The sequence below is a fragment of the Salmo salar genome, chromosome ssa05, assembly GCF_905237065.1.
Source record: "Salmo salar chromosome ssa05, Ssal_v3.1, whole genome shotgun sequence".
Lineage (NCBI taxonomy): Eukaryota > Metazoa > Chordata > Actinopteri > Salmoniformes > Salmonidae > Salmo > Salmo salar.
The window spans coordinates 55689629-55708493 of NC_059446.1; the positions used below are offsets into that span (position 1 = coordinate 55689629).

Sequence of the window (18865 nt, forward strand, 5' to 3'; positions counted from 1 at the left end):
ACAATAGAGAAGCAATAGAGAACAAATGCAGAAAGGCCCACCCTCCACTTGTGCTATGTCATGAACATACCTGGACCACCAAGTGCCTTTTGTTAAGTAAATCAGGTGAAAAGGAGACTGGAGTGCGACTTTAATTAAATCATCTTATCTACATTTGCAAAAACAAATAACAATACGGTACAGTATTTCCAATTCAAGTTCTCTGTGAATGACAATGACATCCATTTTTTTGTCCCCCCCCAGTTTTATCATTAGAATGTCATACAAAACGAGGCAACGGTGTTCTTTAGGACCATGCAGACGACTCCGAGCGGTCAGGTAGGATGTTTGGATTTTTTATCCCCCCCCCCACTTCTAAAACCAAAGTTACAAATTGAAGTGATATTTTGAATAGAGGAATTTCTAAAACAAGCCAGTGGATGGCGCTATTAAATAGGTGGTGCTGTGCTTTTCCTCACTCATCCAGACTGCTGTGTTTCTATGTCTCTTCACTGTCTCCTATGGAAGTGTAGCAAAGTGGACGCTTTCAAAGATTTCCTATCAGGTTATGAAATAGGTTAAATCCACACATGCTCCGTCACAATAATGTGAATTTTTTCCCATTTGCTTTATATCATCACAAAAGTAGGTTTAAGTTTAGGTTCATTTGTACATGTGCACAATGTAAATGTGATGGCATAGAGTACTTTCAAAAAAAAAGATACAAAGATATAATTAGTCAAAATATACGTGTGGACACTGCATCAATAAATACCACAAATAGGCATAGAAATACAATTTGTAAGTCGCACTGGATAAGAGCGTCTGCTAAATGACGTAAATGTAAAATGTAATACACCAATAACAAGCATTTCACTATACCCGCAATAACATCTGCTAAATATATGTATGTGACCAATACAATTTTAATTTGATAAATAGGCATATAAATATATTTTAGTGATGGTGAATAGGGCCACAGCTCTTGATAGGAATCATATTTGGTCTGGTAGTGTGACTTATTGCAATAGAATATTAAAGACTTGTGTGAGCGTGCCATTAATAAGTGCCATAAATAAGTGCCATAAATAAGACTGATAACGGAACGCGATGGCCCTCCTAAGGTCATGTCCTCCGCTGTCTGCATTTCCTGTTAAGAACACACAGCAATGTCAAAAGTGTGCACATACCAAACACTATACCAGGAGTTTATTCATGTGCCAAATGAGTGTATTACTGTAAAAGACAAGCCAGGGAGATGTTCTGTAATCTTACCAGTAGAGATATCCACATGTGATTAGAATCGCTATGATGAAGCCCAGTAATACACCACACAGAGTGTTACAGGATTGGATACTTTGGGATGGTGTAGGAGAATCTAGGCAACAACAAAGAAGCATGAAAGACAAAAAAAACTCAAAATAGTCATAATAAATAATCATAATGCATGTATACCAGTGACGTAGTATGTGACACTTGTCCCCAGACTGCTGTTGACAACACAGGTGTAGTTGTGGCCCTTCATTCCGGACACGTAGAGTCTCCTGCCATCTGCAGAGAGATTGTCTGTCTGATTGGACAGCTCTACCCCATCCACCAACCAGGAAAACACTGGGCTGTCCCACTGTGCCCTGTCATTGGCCACCTCACACTGGAGCGACAAAGACGCTACAGGAGCAGCAACTAGGCGAGAGGGAGGGAGAGAAAAAGTTAGGCAGAACAAATAGTCCAAATATAGTTATATTGGTTTCTGCGTTCTTACATAGTTCTGCACATAAGGGTAGCCTCGGCACCCAGGCTTCACTCACATTGTTCGGAAGGTGAGGTGAAAGCCTGTGACCGAGGCTAATGTCAAGGTAATATGACTTTTCAGTTTGCACAGTATTTGACCCAAACAAAATCTAGGTAGTGACCAGAATTATTGGTGTAGCTGTTTCTCACCAATCTCTCTAACAAGTATATTTGCTGATTGCTCGTTCCCCATCTGGTCAGTCACAGTGATGGTGTACATTCCATAGTCAGATGAACTTATATTCTCCACCCTAAATGAGGCCTCCTTCTGGTCTAGAGGATTGCCAGGTGCATCTTGGTGATTGGCCAGCCTGACCTGTCCCTGACCCTTCTCAGTCTGGCGGTCCCAAATCACCATGATGATCTTCTCTGTTGGTGTAATCTGGAACTGGGTCTGCAGGACCAGCTCTCTCCCCGGAGCCACATAAAGGAGACCCTTGTTCTGGAAATGCACTGACAGGCATTGGTGTGGGTGGGGCACTGAGGAAAGATAGACAAGGAGTTACTGTACGTCTTATGTACACGTTACTGTACCATAAAGTGGATTATTAAAAAAAACTCACAGAGGGCCAGGATCAGACAAATACGCCAGACCAGGATATGCTGTGTTTCCATCACATCTGCAGAGCTATTTAGATTTTACAATGCTGAGGACAAAGAGCGAAAGAGTTTGCAACAGCATTTAAACGTGCACTCTATCACTCCCGTTTTCAGGGGCAGAGGCATATCCCCCTAATGTATTTGAATGGGCTTTGGTGGCAAAATGCTATTCAAATCAAACAACAATAAGCTGTATTTTGATGATTGTTAGCTACAGTATATGCATAAAATGTGTTTCAATGGGCTTGACATCATTTTTTTCCCCTTGGAGATGGTTCTGTGGCAACATAGTATGGTGAAAATTACAAGATTATGTTATAATGCTATTATTGCATCAAATGGTTGTTTTATGCAACAGAATAAGGGGTTGTTGGAACGCTCATCTGTGTGTGTTCTACTGAGGATGGGCCTCTGGGAGATAACACTGACAGGAGATTTACGATGTCTTTTGGGGGATAAAGCCTAAAGAGACCGCATTACAGAGCATGAGTTAATGTTTCTGTTCTATACGGTACCAGGAAGACATGACTCCAGTATGGAGTTGGGGGCCAGACACTGGTCTCTATACAATGAAAACTGTCTTTATAGAAAATACTGTCTGCTGTGAATTATAAGTATCTTTCATACAAATCTTAACCTTGTGACCCATTCTATACATCTGTTGTTCATCATGTAGGTTGAAAGGGGTGTATCTTAGCTATAAAATACCTTTGTACTTTTGTCTCGGGCTCTCAACGAATCACCTGAGGGTGATTCGTCGACCAGCCATCATTATCGTAGAGCACTCAATCTATTCACTTTATGTGTGTGTGTTGTATTGACCTGCTCCCTTATTAATAAGTGATTAAAGATTTAGTTTAAGTATAACTCTGACTTGTGTGATAAGTTTGTCTCTCCTCATTTGATAGTAATGAAATTAACCATCACAAAAGATATAAAACAATACTACGTATTCAGAGCAGTTTCAGAATTGCTATTAAAATATTCAAACCTTTCTTGCGTATTTTTAACCTGCTCTGTATTACTGTACAATGAGACACGAAATCTATTTATGTGGCGGCATCCTATATTACATAATACTGTATCCTTTGCTTGTCAATCCCTTCCGTTCATTATTTTGTACCTGATATAAGCAGACATTTTTTACATTTTAGTCATTTAGCAGACACTCTTATCCAGAGCGACTTACAGTAGTGAATGCATACATTTCATACAATTTCATACATTTTTTTCTGTGCTGGCCCCCCGTGGGAATCGAACCCACAACCCTGGCGTTGCAAACACCATGCTCTACCAACTGAGCTACAGGGAAGGCTGACAGACATTCTAAACATGGCCAAAAGCCATGGTAACAAGATAATATGCTCAGTTGGCTAGTTAAACCTTGAGCTCACGGTTACTGTTGATTGTAACACTTGCCTGGGTGCCAGTGTTGTAGCACCCCTTTCAACTTGTCATGCCAAAGAATGCCAAATATGACAACTAAAAGCAGTGGCATCCAGGTTATTCAGTAATACAAAAGACAGGTCTTCATAGCTTACCTTTTCATTTGGATGTTCTGTAGGGTCACCGTACAGGTCAGCTTGATATATTTCTATTTTCTTGCCTAATGTTTCCTGATTTGAAGGACATCAAACTCAATGCCGACTGGCACTTAAAATAGCTACTGTATGTAAGTGTTGAACCTGTTTTTCTTCCCTTTCCACAATTCAGTATGGCAGGAATGAAAATGAGCCTTGTGATAAGGGAGTGACTCCTACTAGGGGAGTAACAGAAAGTAACTCCTACTGTACAGTATCTCCCTTGTACCAGATGGTACTCCTGACTGAATAGTCATACATTTGAATTCATCCTTGTACAGATACGGTGCAAGGCACTCAAATGCCCTTAAAAAAGGAAACAATTCCATATTCCAGACTTATGTTAGAACCCTACATTGGATGAAATAGTATTTTCAAGACTATCGCTGTTTTCAATTGTCATTCCTACATTCATGTTCAGTGCTGTAAAAATACTTTAAAGTACTACTTAAGTAGTTTTTGGGGGGTATCTGTATTGGTATCTTTATTTTACTATTTATTTTTGACAGCGTTGACTTTTACTTCACTTACATTCCTAAGGAAAATAATTAACTTTTTACTCCGTACATTTTCCCTGACACACAAAAGTTGTCATTACATTTATCATTCTTAGTGGGACAGGAAAATGGTCCAATTCACGCACGTATCAAGAGGTCATCCCTACTGCCTGATCTGACAGACTCACTAAACACATGCTTCTCTATCCGTGAAAAAAAAGAAAAGAAAATGGTGCTATCTGGTTTGCTTAATATAAGGAATTAGAAATGACTTGTACTTTTGATACTTAAATATATTTTAGCGATTACATTTACTTTTGATACTTAAGTATATTTAAAACCAAATACTTTTAGACTTTTACTCAAGTAGTATTCTACTGGTTGACTTTTACTTGAGTTATTTTCTATTACGGAATCATTACTTTTACTCAAGTATGACGATAGGGTACTTTTTTTGTTGTTGCAGGATAGATATTGAAATTCATACATATCACTCAACATCAATGCTGGATAGAGAGCAGAGACCCAAGTCACATTCATAACAACAGCCTCCCTTCAAATACATAGAGATCCACTCACAAACAATTATCTATATTATCAAAGATGTTCAGATACCTAAGTAAGGAGCTACGTTACCCTCGGTCCTACTGAGCCCATGTCCATGCGTGCGGACAAGCAGACAAACATCCATCCGCCAAGACACATGTCCATCCCCCGTACACACCTCCATGTGCACGCATTTCCAAATGCATCCACATGACACTGACAAATAATGGTAGGGTCCAAAACGTAACACCGGCCTGAGCCATCCGAGCCGCCCAGCCCATCCAGCCACCACAAATATCCTTTGTTTTAAATACAGAGAGAACCAATAGATCAGCCAGCCCGAGCCGCTTGCACTTCGTGACCCCCAGCCGGTATAGTCAGTAACTCTCACCACAACACTATTTACCCCAACACTTTCCCATTTAAATCGTTTCCCAAGGGGAAGGTTTGTTAGCAAAGTACACCCCCCCCCCCAAAAAAAAAAAATCTCTCACACACACCAGGGGCGAAAATCTGACATCAACTTTGGAGGGGACAATTACATTAAATTTGAGGGGGACACCAAAAGTAGTGCTGTAACACATAGCCTACGTTGTAATATGTTAAATGTATATTGAGGAACCATAATTACTACTACTGGATAATTGATAGGTACAGTAGTTAACAGAAGGGTTGTCCCAACTTGTTCAAATGTTTAAATCATCATAATACTACTACTAATAATAGTTATAGCAGTGTTCCTTATCAGTCCAGTATGTCTGCAGGTATTTGTATTTACAACCAGCAATACCAAGAAAGGCCAGTAGGTGGCAATGGTACTGTACACTGTATGGGTGCAGTTTTCGTAAATACAATGAACATGGTGTGATCTCGTCTAAAATAATCTCCATTGAGTAACATCACAAAGTTGTTCTCCGTATTGAATTGACCTTTTAATTTTACTTTTTCTGATACATTTATAAAGTAATTAAATATGTGCCACTGGCCTGAGTCTACTACAATAGTTTTACAAGAACAAAAAGCTAAAAATAAGTACAGTTCTAAAAGCAAAATAACTACTTCAATGAATAACCCAAATAAATCAACCAAAATATCCTTCAGTCTGTATCTCAACTCTTCAAACAGCAACTATGGACAAGTATGTCACACAAAGTATGCAATTTTAAATAAAATAACATGAAATAAATAATTAGTAAGTGTACTGCCATGTACTAAAAACTGAAAACTACTAAACAAAAGAACAAATATCATACTATACACCAGGGGTTCTCAAACAGGGGTCCATGGAGCCCTAGGGGTCCCTGGTGTAATTGCAAGGGGTCCGTGAAATAAAAAAGTGTAATGAACGTATTCAGTACCACAAGGTTTCCAGTAACTTTACATATAATATAGAGGGGGTGGAGGTCCCTGAGGACCGCTCAAAACCTTGCCTGCCTTCCCTCAAAATATGCAGGGGTTCTAGTACCCCTCACTGCTATACACACTACTGAACAAAAGAACCGAACATATGTTTGCGGGTTTCAATGGATCCAACAAATTGCTGGCAGATATTTTCCCTCTTGAGACTGTCCAGCCTGTCTTTATGTACATTACAGACAACTACGCCGTTCAGTCTCTCTTGGCCCATGCTAGCTCGTAGCCAAGTCTTTAACCTGCGGAGTGCACTGAAACTCCTCTCAGCCTCACATGAAGACACTGGCACCACAAACAAAATTCTGATCAGCACCTCAACTTGGTCAAACAACCCCCGCACTTCCACTGGAAGCCTCCTGAGGACCTCTGCTGCCTCTCTACTGCTGCTACAGGGGTATTTGTTGTGAAAGAGAGGGATCTGCACTGAAAGAGAATCTATGTTCAGCTCTGGGTACTGATCTGGAGACTCATCCAACTCCCCCGTGAGAAGCGCTCTTTCCAACTTTTGCAGGACGTTTAGACTGTCCTGGTCAAAACGGTCGCCAAACTGAACCTCCACACCATCCAACACTTAAAAAAATTCTGCCCTATAGTGATCCACTGCTTTGCCAGCAAATCGTCTTGAGTGCGTCTCAGTGGATTCAATGGATTCAATAGAGTCAATCAATGTTGTTGCTTTCTCATACAGTGCAAGGTAGCTTTTGTCATTTCTCTTGCCCCTAAGAGATGACCGCACACACTCGACTGCAGCCTGCATACCAGAGACAGTCTGAGTTTTCTTCTGCAGTGAAATGTTTAGACATTCAAGCTCTCCAAGAACAGCAGAGGCAAGTGTGAGGCCCAACACAGTCTTGCCTTTGCTGAAGTGCTCGAATAAGCCACTGGCAGTTGAAGCTGTCTTGGATGCAGTTTTTGCCATCTCCTCTAGGCTGCTTAGTACCCGCTCATACTGCCCTAGCACAGCTCTAATAGCAGTATTCCGCACAGTCCACCTCGTTGGACATAGGGGTTTCAGGGTGGTCAGATTTGTATCCTTGGACGTGGAAATTGATTCAAACATGCTCTTAAACTTTCCTGACTGGCCATAGAGGACACCTAACTGATGGACCCAAGAAAGGGAATCCCGGATCAGTGGGGAGGCTGTGCAGCCAGCCTGTGTAATCAGATTTACACAGTGTGCTCCACAATGCACATAGAGGGCTAATGGCTGCTGCCTCCTCACAATTGCCTGTGCACCTGTGTATTTTCCTGCCATGTTTGAGGCACCATCGTAACTCTGCCCACGTAAGCCAGACATGGGCAAATTGAGCCTCAACAACACATCAGTTGCCACTTTCGCAATGCCCTCGCCTGTTGTCTCCGACACCCTGTATAGCCCAATAAACTCCTCGTGAGGGCCAAGGTCATGGTCAACATAACGCAGGCAGACACTCTCCTGTTCAGCACCAGAGACATCTTGAGTACCATCAACAATCACTGCGAGCTCACAGAACAGGGCTCCGGGCAGCCGAGCGGAAATGGAGGAAAACTCGCCTCCCTGCGGACCTGGCATCCTTTCACTCCCTCCTCTCTACATTTTCCTCTTCTGTCTCTGCTGCTAAAGCCACTTTCTACCACTCTAAACTCCAAGCATCTGCCTCTAACCCTAGGAAGCTCTTTGCTACCTTCTCCTCCCTCCTGAATCCTCCTCACCCCCCCCCCCTCCTCCCTCTCTGCGGATGACTTCGTCAACCATTTTGAAAAGAAGGTTGACGACATCCGATCCTCGTTTGCTAAGTCAAACGACACCGCTGGTCCTGCTCACACTGCCCTACCCTGTGCTTTGACCTCTTTCTCCCCTCTCTCTCCAGATGAAATCTCGCGTCTTGTGACGGCCGGCCGCCCAACAACCTGCCCACTTGACCCTATCCCCTCCTCTCTTCTCCAGACCATTTCCGGAGACCTTCTCCCCTACCTCACCTCGTTCATCAACTCATCCTTGACCGCTGGCTACGTCCCTTCCGTCTTCAAGAGAGCGAGAGTTGCAACCCTTCTGAAAAACCTACACTCGATCCCTCCGATGTCAACAACTACAGACCAGTATCCCTTCTCTCCTTTCTCTCCAAAACTCTTGAACGTGCCGTCCTTGGCCAGCTCTCTTGCTATCTCTCTCAGAATGACCTTCTTGATCCTAATCAGTCAGGTTTCAAGACTGGGCATTCAACTGAGACTGCTCTTCTCTGTGTCACGGAGGCTCTCCGCACTGCTAAAGCTAACTCTCTCTCCTCTGCTCTCATTCTTCTAGACCTATCTGCTGCCTTTGATACCGTGAACCATCAGATCCTCCTCTCCACCCTCTCCGAGCTGGGCATCTCCGGCGCGGCCCACGCTTGGATTGCGTCCTACCTGACAGGTCGCTCCTACCAGGTGGCGTGGCGAGAATCTGTCTCCGCACCACGTGCTCTCACCACTGGTGTCCCCCAGGGCTCTGTTCTAGGCCCACTCCTATTCTCGCTATACACCAAGTCACTTGGCTCTGTCATATCCTCACATGGTCTCTCATATCATTGCTATGCAGATGACACACAATTAATCTTCTCCTTTCCCCCTTCTGACAACCAGGTGGCGAATCGCATCTCTGCATGTCTGGCAGACATAACTGTGTGGATGACGGATCACCACCTCAAGCTGAACCTCGGCAAGACGGAGCTGCTCTTCCTCCCGGGGAAGGACTGCCCGTTCCATGATCTCGCCATCATGGTTGACAACTCCCTTGTGTCCTCCTCCCAGAGTGCTAAGAGCCTCGGCGTGACCCTGGACAACACCCTGTCGTTCTCCACTAACATCAAGGCGGTGACCCGATCCTGTAGGTTCATGCTCTACAACATTCGCAGAGTACGACCCTGCCTCACACAGGAAGCGGCGCAGGTCCTAATCCAGGCACTTGTCATCTCCCGTCTGGATTACTGCAACTCGTTGTTGGCTGGGCTCCCTGCCTGTGCCATTAAACCCCTACAACTCATCCAGAACGCCGCAGCCCGTCTGGTGTTCAACCTTCCCAAGTTCTCTCACGTCACCCCGCTCCTCCGCTCTCTCCACTGGCTTCCAGTCGAAGCTCGCATCCGCTACAAGACCATGGTGCTTGCCTACGGAGCTGTGAGGGGAACGGCACCTCCGTACCTTCAGGCTCTGATCAGGCCCTACACCCAAACAAGGGCACTGCGTTCATCCACCTCTGGCCTGCTCGCCTCCCTACCTCTGAGGAAGCACAGTTCCCGCTCAGCCCAGTCAAAACTGTTCGCTGCTCTGGCACCCCAATGGTGGAACAAGCTCCCTCACGACGCCAGGACAGCGGAGTCAATCACCACCTTCCGGAGACACCTGAAAACCCACCTCTTTAAGGAATACTTGGGATAGGATAAAGTAATCCTTCTAACCCCCCCTTAAAAGATTTAGATGCACTATTGTAAAGTGGTTGTTCCACTGGATATTATAAGGTGAATGCACCAATTTGTAAGTCGCTCTGGATAAGAGCGTCTGCTAAATGACTTAAATGTAAATGTAAAATTGTACAATCGGAAGAGACCTAATCTCAGCTGCAATGCCTTGAATGACTGTATTGGCCATGATGTTCAGAATTTCATTCTGTGCTTTGGGGCCTGTGTACATTGTGGTACGCTCTGTTAACCACTTCAGTAAAATGGGATCATCCTCTTCTGCCCTAAGTTTCAAAAGCTGGTATAAATTCCCACTGTCATCCGTGTGGCCTCTAAAGGCTTGTCCCTGTCTTACTACATGCCGCAGCGAACTAACAATTTTCATCAAGCAATGCCTTGCGTCCTCCTGCTGTTTACCCCACGCGCTGGATAACTGGGCACTGATTGGATTTAGCTGGTGTGCTGTTACAGTTACAAAGTGGCGGTGGGTTTGGCAGTTTTGATGTGCTGTGAATTTTTCAATGGCTTTTCTCCAGTTCCTAAATCCTGCACTAATGAAGGCAGCATCTGCTCTTTGGCCAAAAGATGGCTGGCTTGAAAACCCTTGGCTACAGTGAAAACACAACACTCCTTTTATTGATGGGTTATAATGAAGCCAGGGGAAATCGTGAAACCATCTCTCTTGAAACGTCAACACTCTGTTGGCAAGAGTTTGCGGTTCTATAAATTGTGGGTGTGGCTGATATGGTTTTGTGCCACCACTGAGGTAACTGGACAATGCTGTGCCACTGTCCCCTATACTGGTGCTGCTGGCAACAAGGATGACACCTGGTTCTGCCGTGGCTGTGACACTGTCCTCTGAAGTCTCTCTCCCTGGCTCTTTCCCTTTCACCATCCTCACTGACTCACAGTCTGTCTCCTAGAAAAGAAATAAGGTGTTTGCCGTACTCCTAACTACCGGTACCCAAAACTACACAATTAATCAAAACAGCAATACCATTGCCTTAAACAAATCTTAGTTCAGTCACCAGTTTAAGTTGAGAGTGGGGGTATCTATGGCATTTTCCAATTATGTCCCTATTTTACAAGTTTAAAAAAAATTGAACCTTTCATAATGTTGCCAAACAAAGACTCAAACTTACCTGAGACTCCCTGTCTCTGCCAGTCTGTCCCTGCATATCTGTCCCCAACTCTGCTGTCTGTGTGCCATCTGTTGCCTGCTCTGCCTACCGACATCAATGTGAAACATTTCTATTAGCATTTCACTTCTTTCTTATGAACATTTTATCAACTAGTCTTTGAGATATTAGGCTACTAGGGTTCTTACTTTGCGTTTTGGTGTACTGAAAAATACTCTGATGTCCGTCTTTTTTCTTTTTTCTGCCATTTTTCTACCTGGCTGGCTGGCTGGCTACACACACACACAGTGTGTAGGTTATTTACAGTAGGAGATGGGCTTCTATCATCTTCAATCATTCTATATGGACTTCGATCTAAAAGGTAGCTAGCAAATGTGAAACGGATTAAAATGACAAGTGTTGACAGCTGTATGAGTTCCTCATTTACACAACATATGCTGCAACCTTTTGTAATTTTAATCGTTTGTTTCATATTGGCTGGCTTCCAACAATAGCTGAATTTGCAAAGCTAGTGAGCACCAATTCCGTTTCAGTGGTGTTTGCTATAATCTTTGCTACCCGGGTTAAATAAAGTTGAAATAAAATAAATAAATAAAGTTCCCTTGCGACAATTTAGCTTTTGCAACGAGACCATTAAATATATTTAAGACAATGGTAAGAAGATAGTGTAGTTCTGTTCAGTTTGGACTTCAGTTTATCGCTAACCTTATCATGCTGATCTTGGAATAAATTGACGATAGCAAAGATTCCATCTTTGACGAGGCCACATAAATGGAATAGGTACTAGCTAGCTTAATAGTTAATATTTGCCCGCTAGCTCTGCATATTCAGCTAGTGTTAAAATACAAATCAATTTATAACATTTTTGCCATGCGTTTTTCTGGATTGTTTTTGTTATTCTGTCTCTCACTGTTCAAATAAACCTATCATTAAAATTATAGACTGATCATTTCTTTGTCAGTGGGCAAACGTACAAAATCAGCAGGGGATCAAATACTTTTTCCCTCACTGTATAATATAACCTGACAATTTATTCTGCTATTTTCAGTATTGTACTTTTTCTCTTGACTTAATTAATTGTAACATCATCAGTTACCCATATGGATTACTTGCACACAATGTGAACTAATTCTGGATAATCAAAGGAAATGTACGCCATTTCCTAAAGACACTATACTCTACCATTTTTGTGATGCTAATTTTCCGAAGCCTTTGAAGAAAGTACATCTTCTTGCTCTTCTCAGTTGTCCCTGGTTTGGCTGTGGGGAGGCTAGGATTGGCGACGGCCTCAACTCTGGAACCACTGGACCGCTCGCTCTGGTTGGGATCAAGTTTCTTCTCCTGGGGATCCTTTTTGAGTGCAAACTGGGCTAGTGCAATTAACAGTTTCTTTACAGCTCTCATTGATGGAAGAGAGGTACGATTCACCAGTCGGCCTCACATCAGGAATGTGAGGCCAATTTTTTGGCCATCACTCGCGTGAAGAGATTGACTAATCCTTAGCAGATCTTGGAGAGTGACTTAGAACACCCTGAGCTGAGCTGGCCTGTATGTGAAGAAAATGCAGGTGGTCAGACTCACAATGCCTCTGACAGAGGCCTACTGGACAACTTATTTGTATTGCTCTTAAATCTTTTTCATGAATTTTAATCTTATTAACACTTTGTTCTAGCTAGCTATTTGTGTAGGTAGCTATCAAGTAAACACAACTTCTTGTCTTGCCAAATTTTTAAGGGGTTTTGTTTACACACCTCCTTGACAGTATATATTTTTTTTGTGGCAGAAGGCCACATCAGTATCTGCTAATGGAGGAAGGAGGTACTCGAAGGGATTTAAGAGACTGCTCTGTGAAGGCATAGACTATCCCCCAGTATCCCTCTGCTGATGGCTCCCTCTGGAGCTCACCTGTCTGCCTTCTGCTCATGAGAGTAGATTCATACTGAGATCTACAGGCCACAGAAGACACCGGGTGCTGTTCTGCAGAAGGAAGGTGCAGATTTGCTCCATCAGGTGGTCTATGAATGGCCGGAGGTAGCCTGTGGAGAGAAGGGCCTTGAGGCATTCTCTCAGCTGAAGCGGCATCCTCCCATGCTGCCAACATATTGCCGTGGTGACCTTATCTAAACACCTCTGACTGGGAGACAAGGCTGGTTGTGCCACTTCTAGCTCTTTCCTACAGTGCCTTAATAACCCGAAGGGTTCTGTCCATGAGGGAGGGTGTTCCCTTAGATGTGGGAAAATCAGTGATGCTTGCAGATGAGGAGGTGCTCTGGATAACTTTCAGCTCCTTGTCCAGGCTCTCTCTACTCATTGTGCTGTCACAAAGTCCAACACTAGCTTTCCCTGGCTTAACTGTGAGGCTAGTAATGGGGGGATGTTGGCTGGTCATATGGGATTATGGGCATGGTGGAAGAGGTGCAACTCAGGATAGATTTATCCTGGTCTTCAACACTCTCTGAGCCCACTGTGTGATCAGACACACATCTTGTCTCATTCAGATGTCTAGGAGCAACAGCGGCTCTTGCCGAGGAGTGGTAGGCCACAGAAGCTCACAGAACAGGACCGCCAAGTGCTGAAGCGTGTTGCGCGTAAAAATCATCTGTCCTCGGTTGCAAAACTCACTAGTTCCAAACTATTCTAGACTATTCTGTGCTTCCAACTTTGTGGCAACAGTTTGGGGATGGCCCTTTCCTGTTTCAGTATGACAATTTTCCCGTGCACAAAGCGAGGTCCGTACAGAAATGGTTGGTCAGAATCGGTGTGGAAGAACTTGACTAGCCTGCACAGAGGTCTGACCTCAACCCCATCGAACACCTTTGGGAAGAATTGGAACGCCGACTGCGAGCCAGGCCTAATTGCCCAACATCAGTGCCTGACCTCAATAATGCTCTTATGGCTGAATGGAAGCAAGTCCCTGCAGCAATGTTCCAACATCTAGTGGAAAGCCTTCCCAGATGAGTATAGGCTGTTATATCAGCAAAGGGGGGACCAACTCCATATTAATGGCCATGATTTTGGAAAGAGATGTTCAACAAGCTGGTGTCCACATACTTTTGATCATGTAGTGTATGTTCAGGGAGCTGGGCAGTGACTACTGCCACTAGCTGAGCAGCTATCTGGGCATTTCATGGGCTCCCGAGTGGCGCATCGGTCTAAAGCACTGCATCTCAGTGCTAGAGGCATCCCTACAGACCCTGGTTTGATTCCAGGCTGTATCACAACCGGCTGTGTAAATCAGACTTTGTGGATGAACTAATGAGCATCTCGCTTACTGCTCTTACAGCCTTAGCCTGAAACTTACAGTGATGCGACATAATAGGGAGACTCCAAGAGGACCCAGTTCTGTCACTAATAGTGATATCGTCAGAGTCATCACCGATCTCATAGAGTACAAAGAAGGTGTACCAGAAGAAGATTTGTCCTCCATGTGGGACAACAGATTGTTCACAAATATACTGCTGGTTTCAGGTTTTGTTGCTCCCAAAGTAGATTCTGTTGCATTTGCTGTTAGGATTGAGAAGACCAGAGTGATAATAACCTTATTAGGGCTCGTGTCCAGGTGGAGTTGGTATGCGTCCTCTGCATTGGTAGACAGGAAATGAGAACTGCAGAGTTTCTCACAAAAGGCCAATGCCCTTAATTGGGTCTCTGAAAGTTTCTCATTCTCCCTGAATGGAAGTATATCATTCAAAGAAACCATGGCAATGTCAGCATGGTTCAACTTATCCTGAAGCTCGTCAGGTGTGGCTGGGGATTCCCGAGTTGGAAAAGTCCAAATCTTTATTTACACTCTCAACCATTTCTGACACTTCTGCCGTCAAGCATAGGAAGCTGACACCATTTGGTGTTTGGAGAGTCATGGGGCACTGATCTCGGTGGCCAGTAAGACTTGTTGAGGATCGGACAAGGACCTCACTGACGGTACAAATGACCATGGTCAAGACCTCCATTGATGCCTGTTGTGCAGCATGTTGGTCAACTTGTCTTCCTGTCTTACTCACCATGTTTTTCCCATGTTCGCCTTACTGTGCCTTTTGGTGAAAATTCGATCCATGGGACGGAGATACATGTTAAACTGTCAAACTTTAATTGGCTTGCTTTCAGGTTGTCTCCTGTCATGCTTCGACCATGGGACTACACTATATATACAAAGGTATGTGGACACCTCTTCAAATTAGTGGATTTGGCTATTTCAGCCACACCCGTTGCTGACAGGTGCATAAAATCGAGCACACAGCCTTTCAATATCATTGGCAGTCGAATGGCTTTACTGAAGAGCTCAATGACTTTCAATTTGGAACCGTCATAGGATGCCAACAAGTCAGTTTTTCAAATTTCTGCCCTACTAGAACTGCCGCGGTCAACTGTAAGTGCTGTTATTGTGAAATGTAAACGTCTAGGAACAACAGCGGCTCAGCCGCGAAGTGGTAGGCCACAGAAGCTCACAGAACGGGACCGCCAAGTGCTGAAGCGTGTAGCGCATAAAAATTGTCTGTCCTAGGTTGCAACACTCACTAGTTCCAAACTACCTCTAGAAGCAACTTCAGTACAAGAACTGTTCGCCGGGAGCTTCATTAAATGGGTTTCCATGGCCGGAAATGCGTTCTCTGGAGTGTTGAATCATGCTTCACCATCTGGCTGTCTGACGGACAAATCTGGGTTTGGAGGATGCCAGGAGAACGCTACCTGCCCGAATGCATAGTGCCAACTGTAAAGTTCGGTGGAGGAGAAATTTACATTTACATTTACATTTAAGTCATTTAGCAGACGCTCTTATCCAGAGCGACTTACAAATTGGTGCATTCACCTTATGATATCCAGTGGAACAACCACTTTACAATAGTGCATCTAAATCTTTTAAGGGGGGGTTAGAAGGATTACTTTATCCTATCCTAGGTATTCCTTAAAGAGGTGGGGTTTCAGGTGTCTCCGGAAGGTGGTGATTGACTCCGCTGTCCTGGCGTCGTGAGGGAGCTTGTTCCACCATTGGGGTGCCAGAGCAGCGAACAGTTTTGACTGGGCTGAGCGGGAACTGTGCTTCCTCAGAGGTAGGGGGGCCAGCAGGCCAGAGGTGGATGAACGCAGTGCCCTTGTTTGGGTGTAGGGCCTGATCAGAGCCTGAAGGTATGGAGGTGCCGTTCCCTTCACAGCTCCGTAGGCAATCACCATGGTCTTGTAGCGGATGCGAGCTTCAACTGGAAGCCAGTGGAGAGAGCGGAGGAGCGGGGTGATGTGAGAGAACTTGGGAAGGTTGAACACCAGACGGGCTGCGGCGTTCTGGATGAGTTGTAGGGGTTTAATGGCACAGGCAGGGAGCCCAGCCAACAGCGAGTTGCAGTAATCCAGACGGGAGATGACAAGTGCCTGGATTAGGACCTGCGCCACTTCCTGTGTGAGGCAGGGTCGTACTCTGCGAATGTTGTAGAGCATGAACCTACAGGATCGGGTCACCGCCTTGATGTTAGTGGAGAACGACAGGGTGTTGTCCAGGATCACGCCAAGGTTCTTAGCACTCTGGGAGGAGATCATGGAACGGGCAGTCCTTCCCCGGGAGGAAGAGCAGCTCTGTCTTGCCGAGGTTCAGCTTGAGGTGGTGATACGTCATCCACACTGATATGTCTGACAGACATGCAGAGATGTGATTCGCCGCCTGGTTATCAGAAGGGGGAAAGGAGAAGATTCATTGTGTGTCATCTGCATAGCAATGATAGGAGAGACCATGTGAGGATATGACAGAGCCAAGTGACTTGGTGTATAGCGAGAATAGGAGAGGGCCTAGAACAGAGCCCTGGGGGACACCAGTGGTGAGAGCGCATGGTGCGGAGACAGATTCTCGCCACGCCACCTGGTAGGAGCGACCTGTCAGGTAGGACGCAATCCAAGCGTGGGCCGCGCCGGAGATGCCCAACTCGGAGAGGGTGGAGAGGAGGATCTGATGGTTCACAGTATCAAAGGCAGCAGATAGGTCTAGAAGGATGAGAGCAGAGGAGAGAGAGTTAGCTTTAGCAGTGCGGAGAGCCTCCGTGACACAGAAATAATGGTCTAGTGCTGTTTTTCATAGTTTGGACTAGGCCCCTTAGTTCCAGTGAAGGGAAATCTTAACACTACAGCATACAATGGCATTCTAGACTATTCTGTGCTTCCAACTTTGTGGCAACAATTTGGGGATGGCCCTTTCCTGTTTCAGTATGACATGCACAAAGCGAGGTCCATACAGAAATGGTTTGTCGAAATCGGTGTGGAAGAACTTGACTGGCCTGCGCAGAGCCCTGACCTCAACCCCCTCGAACACCTTTGAGATGAATTGGAACACCGACTGCGAGTCAGGCCTAATTGCTCAACATCAGTGCCCGACCTCACTAATGCTCTTGTGGATGAATGGAAGCAAGTCCCCGCAGCAATGTTCCAACATCTAGTGGAACGCATCCCCAGATGAGTGTAGGCTGTTATATCAGCAAAAGGTTGACCAACTCCATATTAATGCCCATGATTTTGGAATTAGATGTTCAACAAGCAGATGTTAGATGTTCAACATACTTTTGATCATGTAGTGTATGTTCAGGGAGCTGGGCAGTGACTACTGCCTCTAGTTGAGCAGCGATCTGGGCATTTCATGGGCTCCCGAGTGGCGCATCGGTCTAAAGCACTGCATCTCAGTGCTAGAGGCGTCACTACAGACCCTGGTTCGATTCAAGGCTGCACCATAACCGGCCGTGATTCGGAGTCCCATAGGGCGGCGCACAATTGGCCCAGCGTCGCCTGGGTTACGGTTTGGCAGGGGGAAGGCCGTCATTGTAAATAAGAATTTGTTCTTAACTGACTTGCCTGTGTCATATGTACAGTAGCTACGGGCCTGAAGTTATGTATCTACTACCAGTAGATTGGTGTAGAAAGAATGCACAGAAACAATAAGTAAGACTTGGCTACTAGGCATAATCAAGAGCTCCATTCTTTCATTTATTCAGGAAGAATACCTTTTCACTTTGCTGTGACAGACTGTTGTGTTAATTTCACTGATGCACCTATAATCGTAATAATGCTTTATGTCCCGCCCTTGCTTTGGATCCCTTGGGATGATGCGCATGATGTGCATGCTCCTTTTACTGCCGGCTATTTTCCTCTTCGAGCTCTCACTTATAGTGCTTGTTAATTCATTTCTCTTTCTCAAGGAACTACAATGCATTTTGACCATAAGTCAACATACTGTATAGCCTAGTTCCACCAAGTAACATTCCACTGGAAGAAAAGAAAAACAAAGAATACACTTTTTACTTTAGTTCACTTTTTTGGGAGCTAATTTCTCCGGATGTTTTTAAATAGATAGAATTGATAGAACTGAAGCTTTTTATACAATGTATGTTTTAATTTTATTTATAATTTTGAGCTTTAATAGGTAAATACATTTTTCACACAGCCTACATTACAAGGCTACAATATGCGTTTGCGAGTTTGATCATTCCTTGTCTCTGCTAAAGGGCAGCACTAGCATGTATTTTCACAATCAAAAAACCTCAAATGAAATTCAGCTCCCCACATTTATAAGACTTGCTCTTGAATTACATTTTTTTAAAGTTTTCCCACAAGCATCAACTGAGAAAGAACAGCAGGATATGGTTGTGATTTTGAATGGAAACTAATTGATGTCATCGGCTACTAATGTTTGTAGCTGGTGTGCCTAAATAAACAAACCCAGCATGGATTGTGTGCTCTCTTGGCCCATAGGCTCACAATGCTGCTTTCAAGTAATTGAGGCGAACGATCCCTTTAAGAGGACAGGTGTGTCTGCAAGACAGGGGTGTATTCACTAGGAATCAAACAGAAGAAAAGGGGTGAAACAGGGAGGGACCTATCTGAATTTGTCCTATAAGAAACTCTTGCTTTTATTGCTCAACGTTTTCCGTTGC

The 18865-nt window shown here is 44.4% G+C and overlaps 1 protein-coding gene across 2 annotated transcripts; it reads right to left on the bottom strand.

The window, feature by feature from the left end:
- Positions 1-540: 540 nt before the first annotated feature.
- LOC106605155 (uncharacterized) lies at positions 541-5205 on the bottom strand. 2 transcript variants are annotated; one of them, XM_014200517.2, is made up of 6 exons: positions 5084-5205; positions 2334-2417; positions 1921-2250; positions 1435-1662; positions 1255-1357; positions 541-1129 (listed from the first exon to the last, which is right to left on the bottom strand). In XM_014200517.2, exons 2-6 carry the CDS (start codon positions 2383-2385, stop codon positions 1105-1107), a joined length of 738 nt encoding a protein of 245 aa, XP_014055992.1. In that variant the 5' UTR covers positions 2386-2417; positions 5084-5205; the 3' UTR covers positions 541-1104. The 2 variants fall into 2 exon arrangements, with proteins under 2 accessions (XP_014055992.1, XP_014055991.1); XM_014200516.2 differs by lacking the exon at positions 5084-5205 and adding an exon at positions 3912-4102.
- Positions 5206-18865: the final 13660 nt, after the last annotated feature.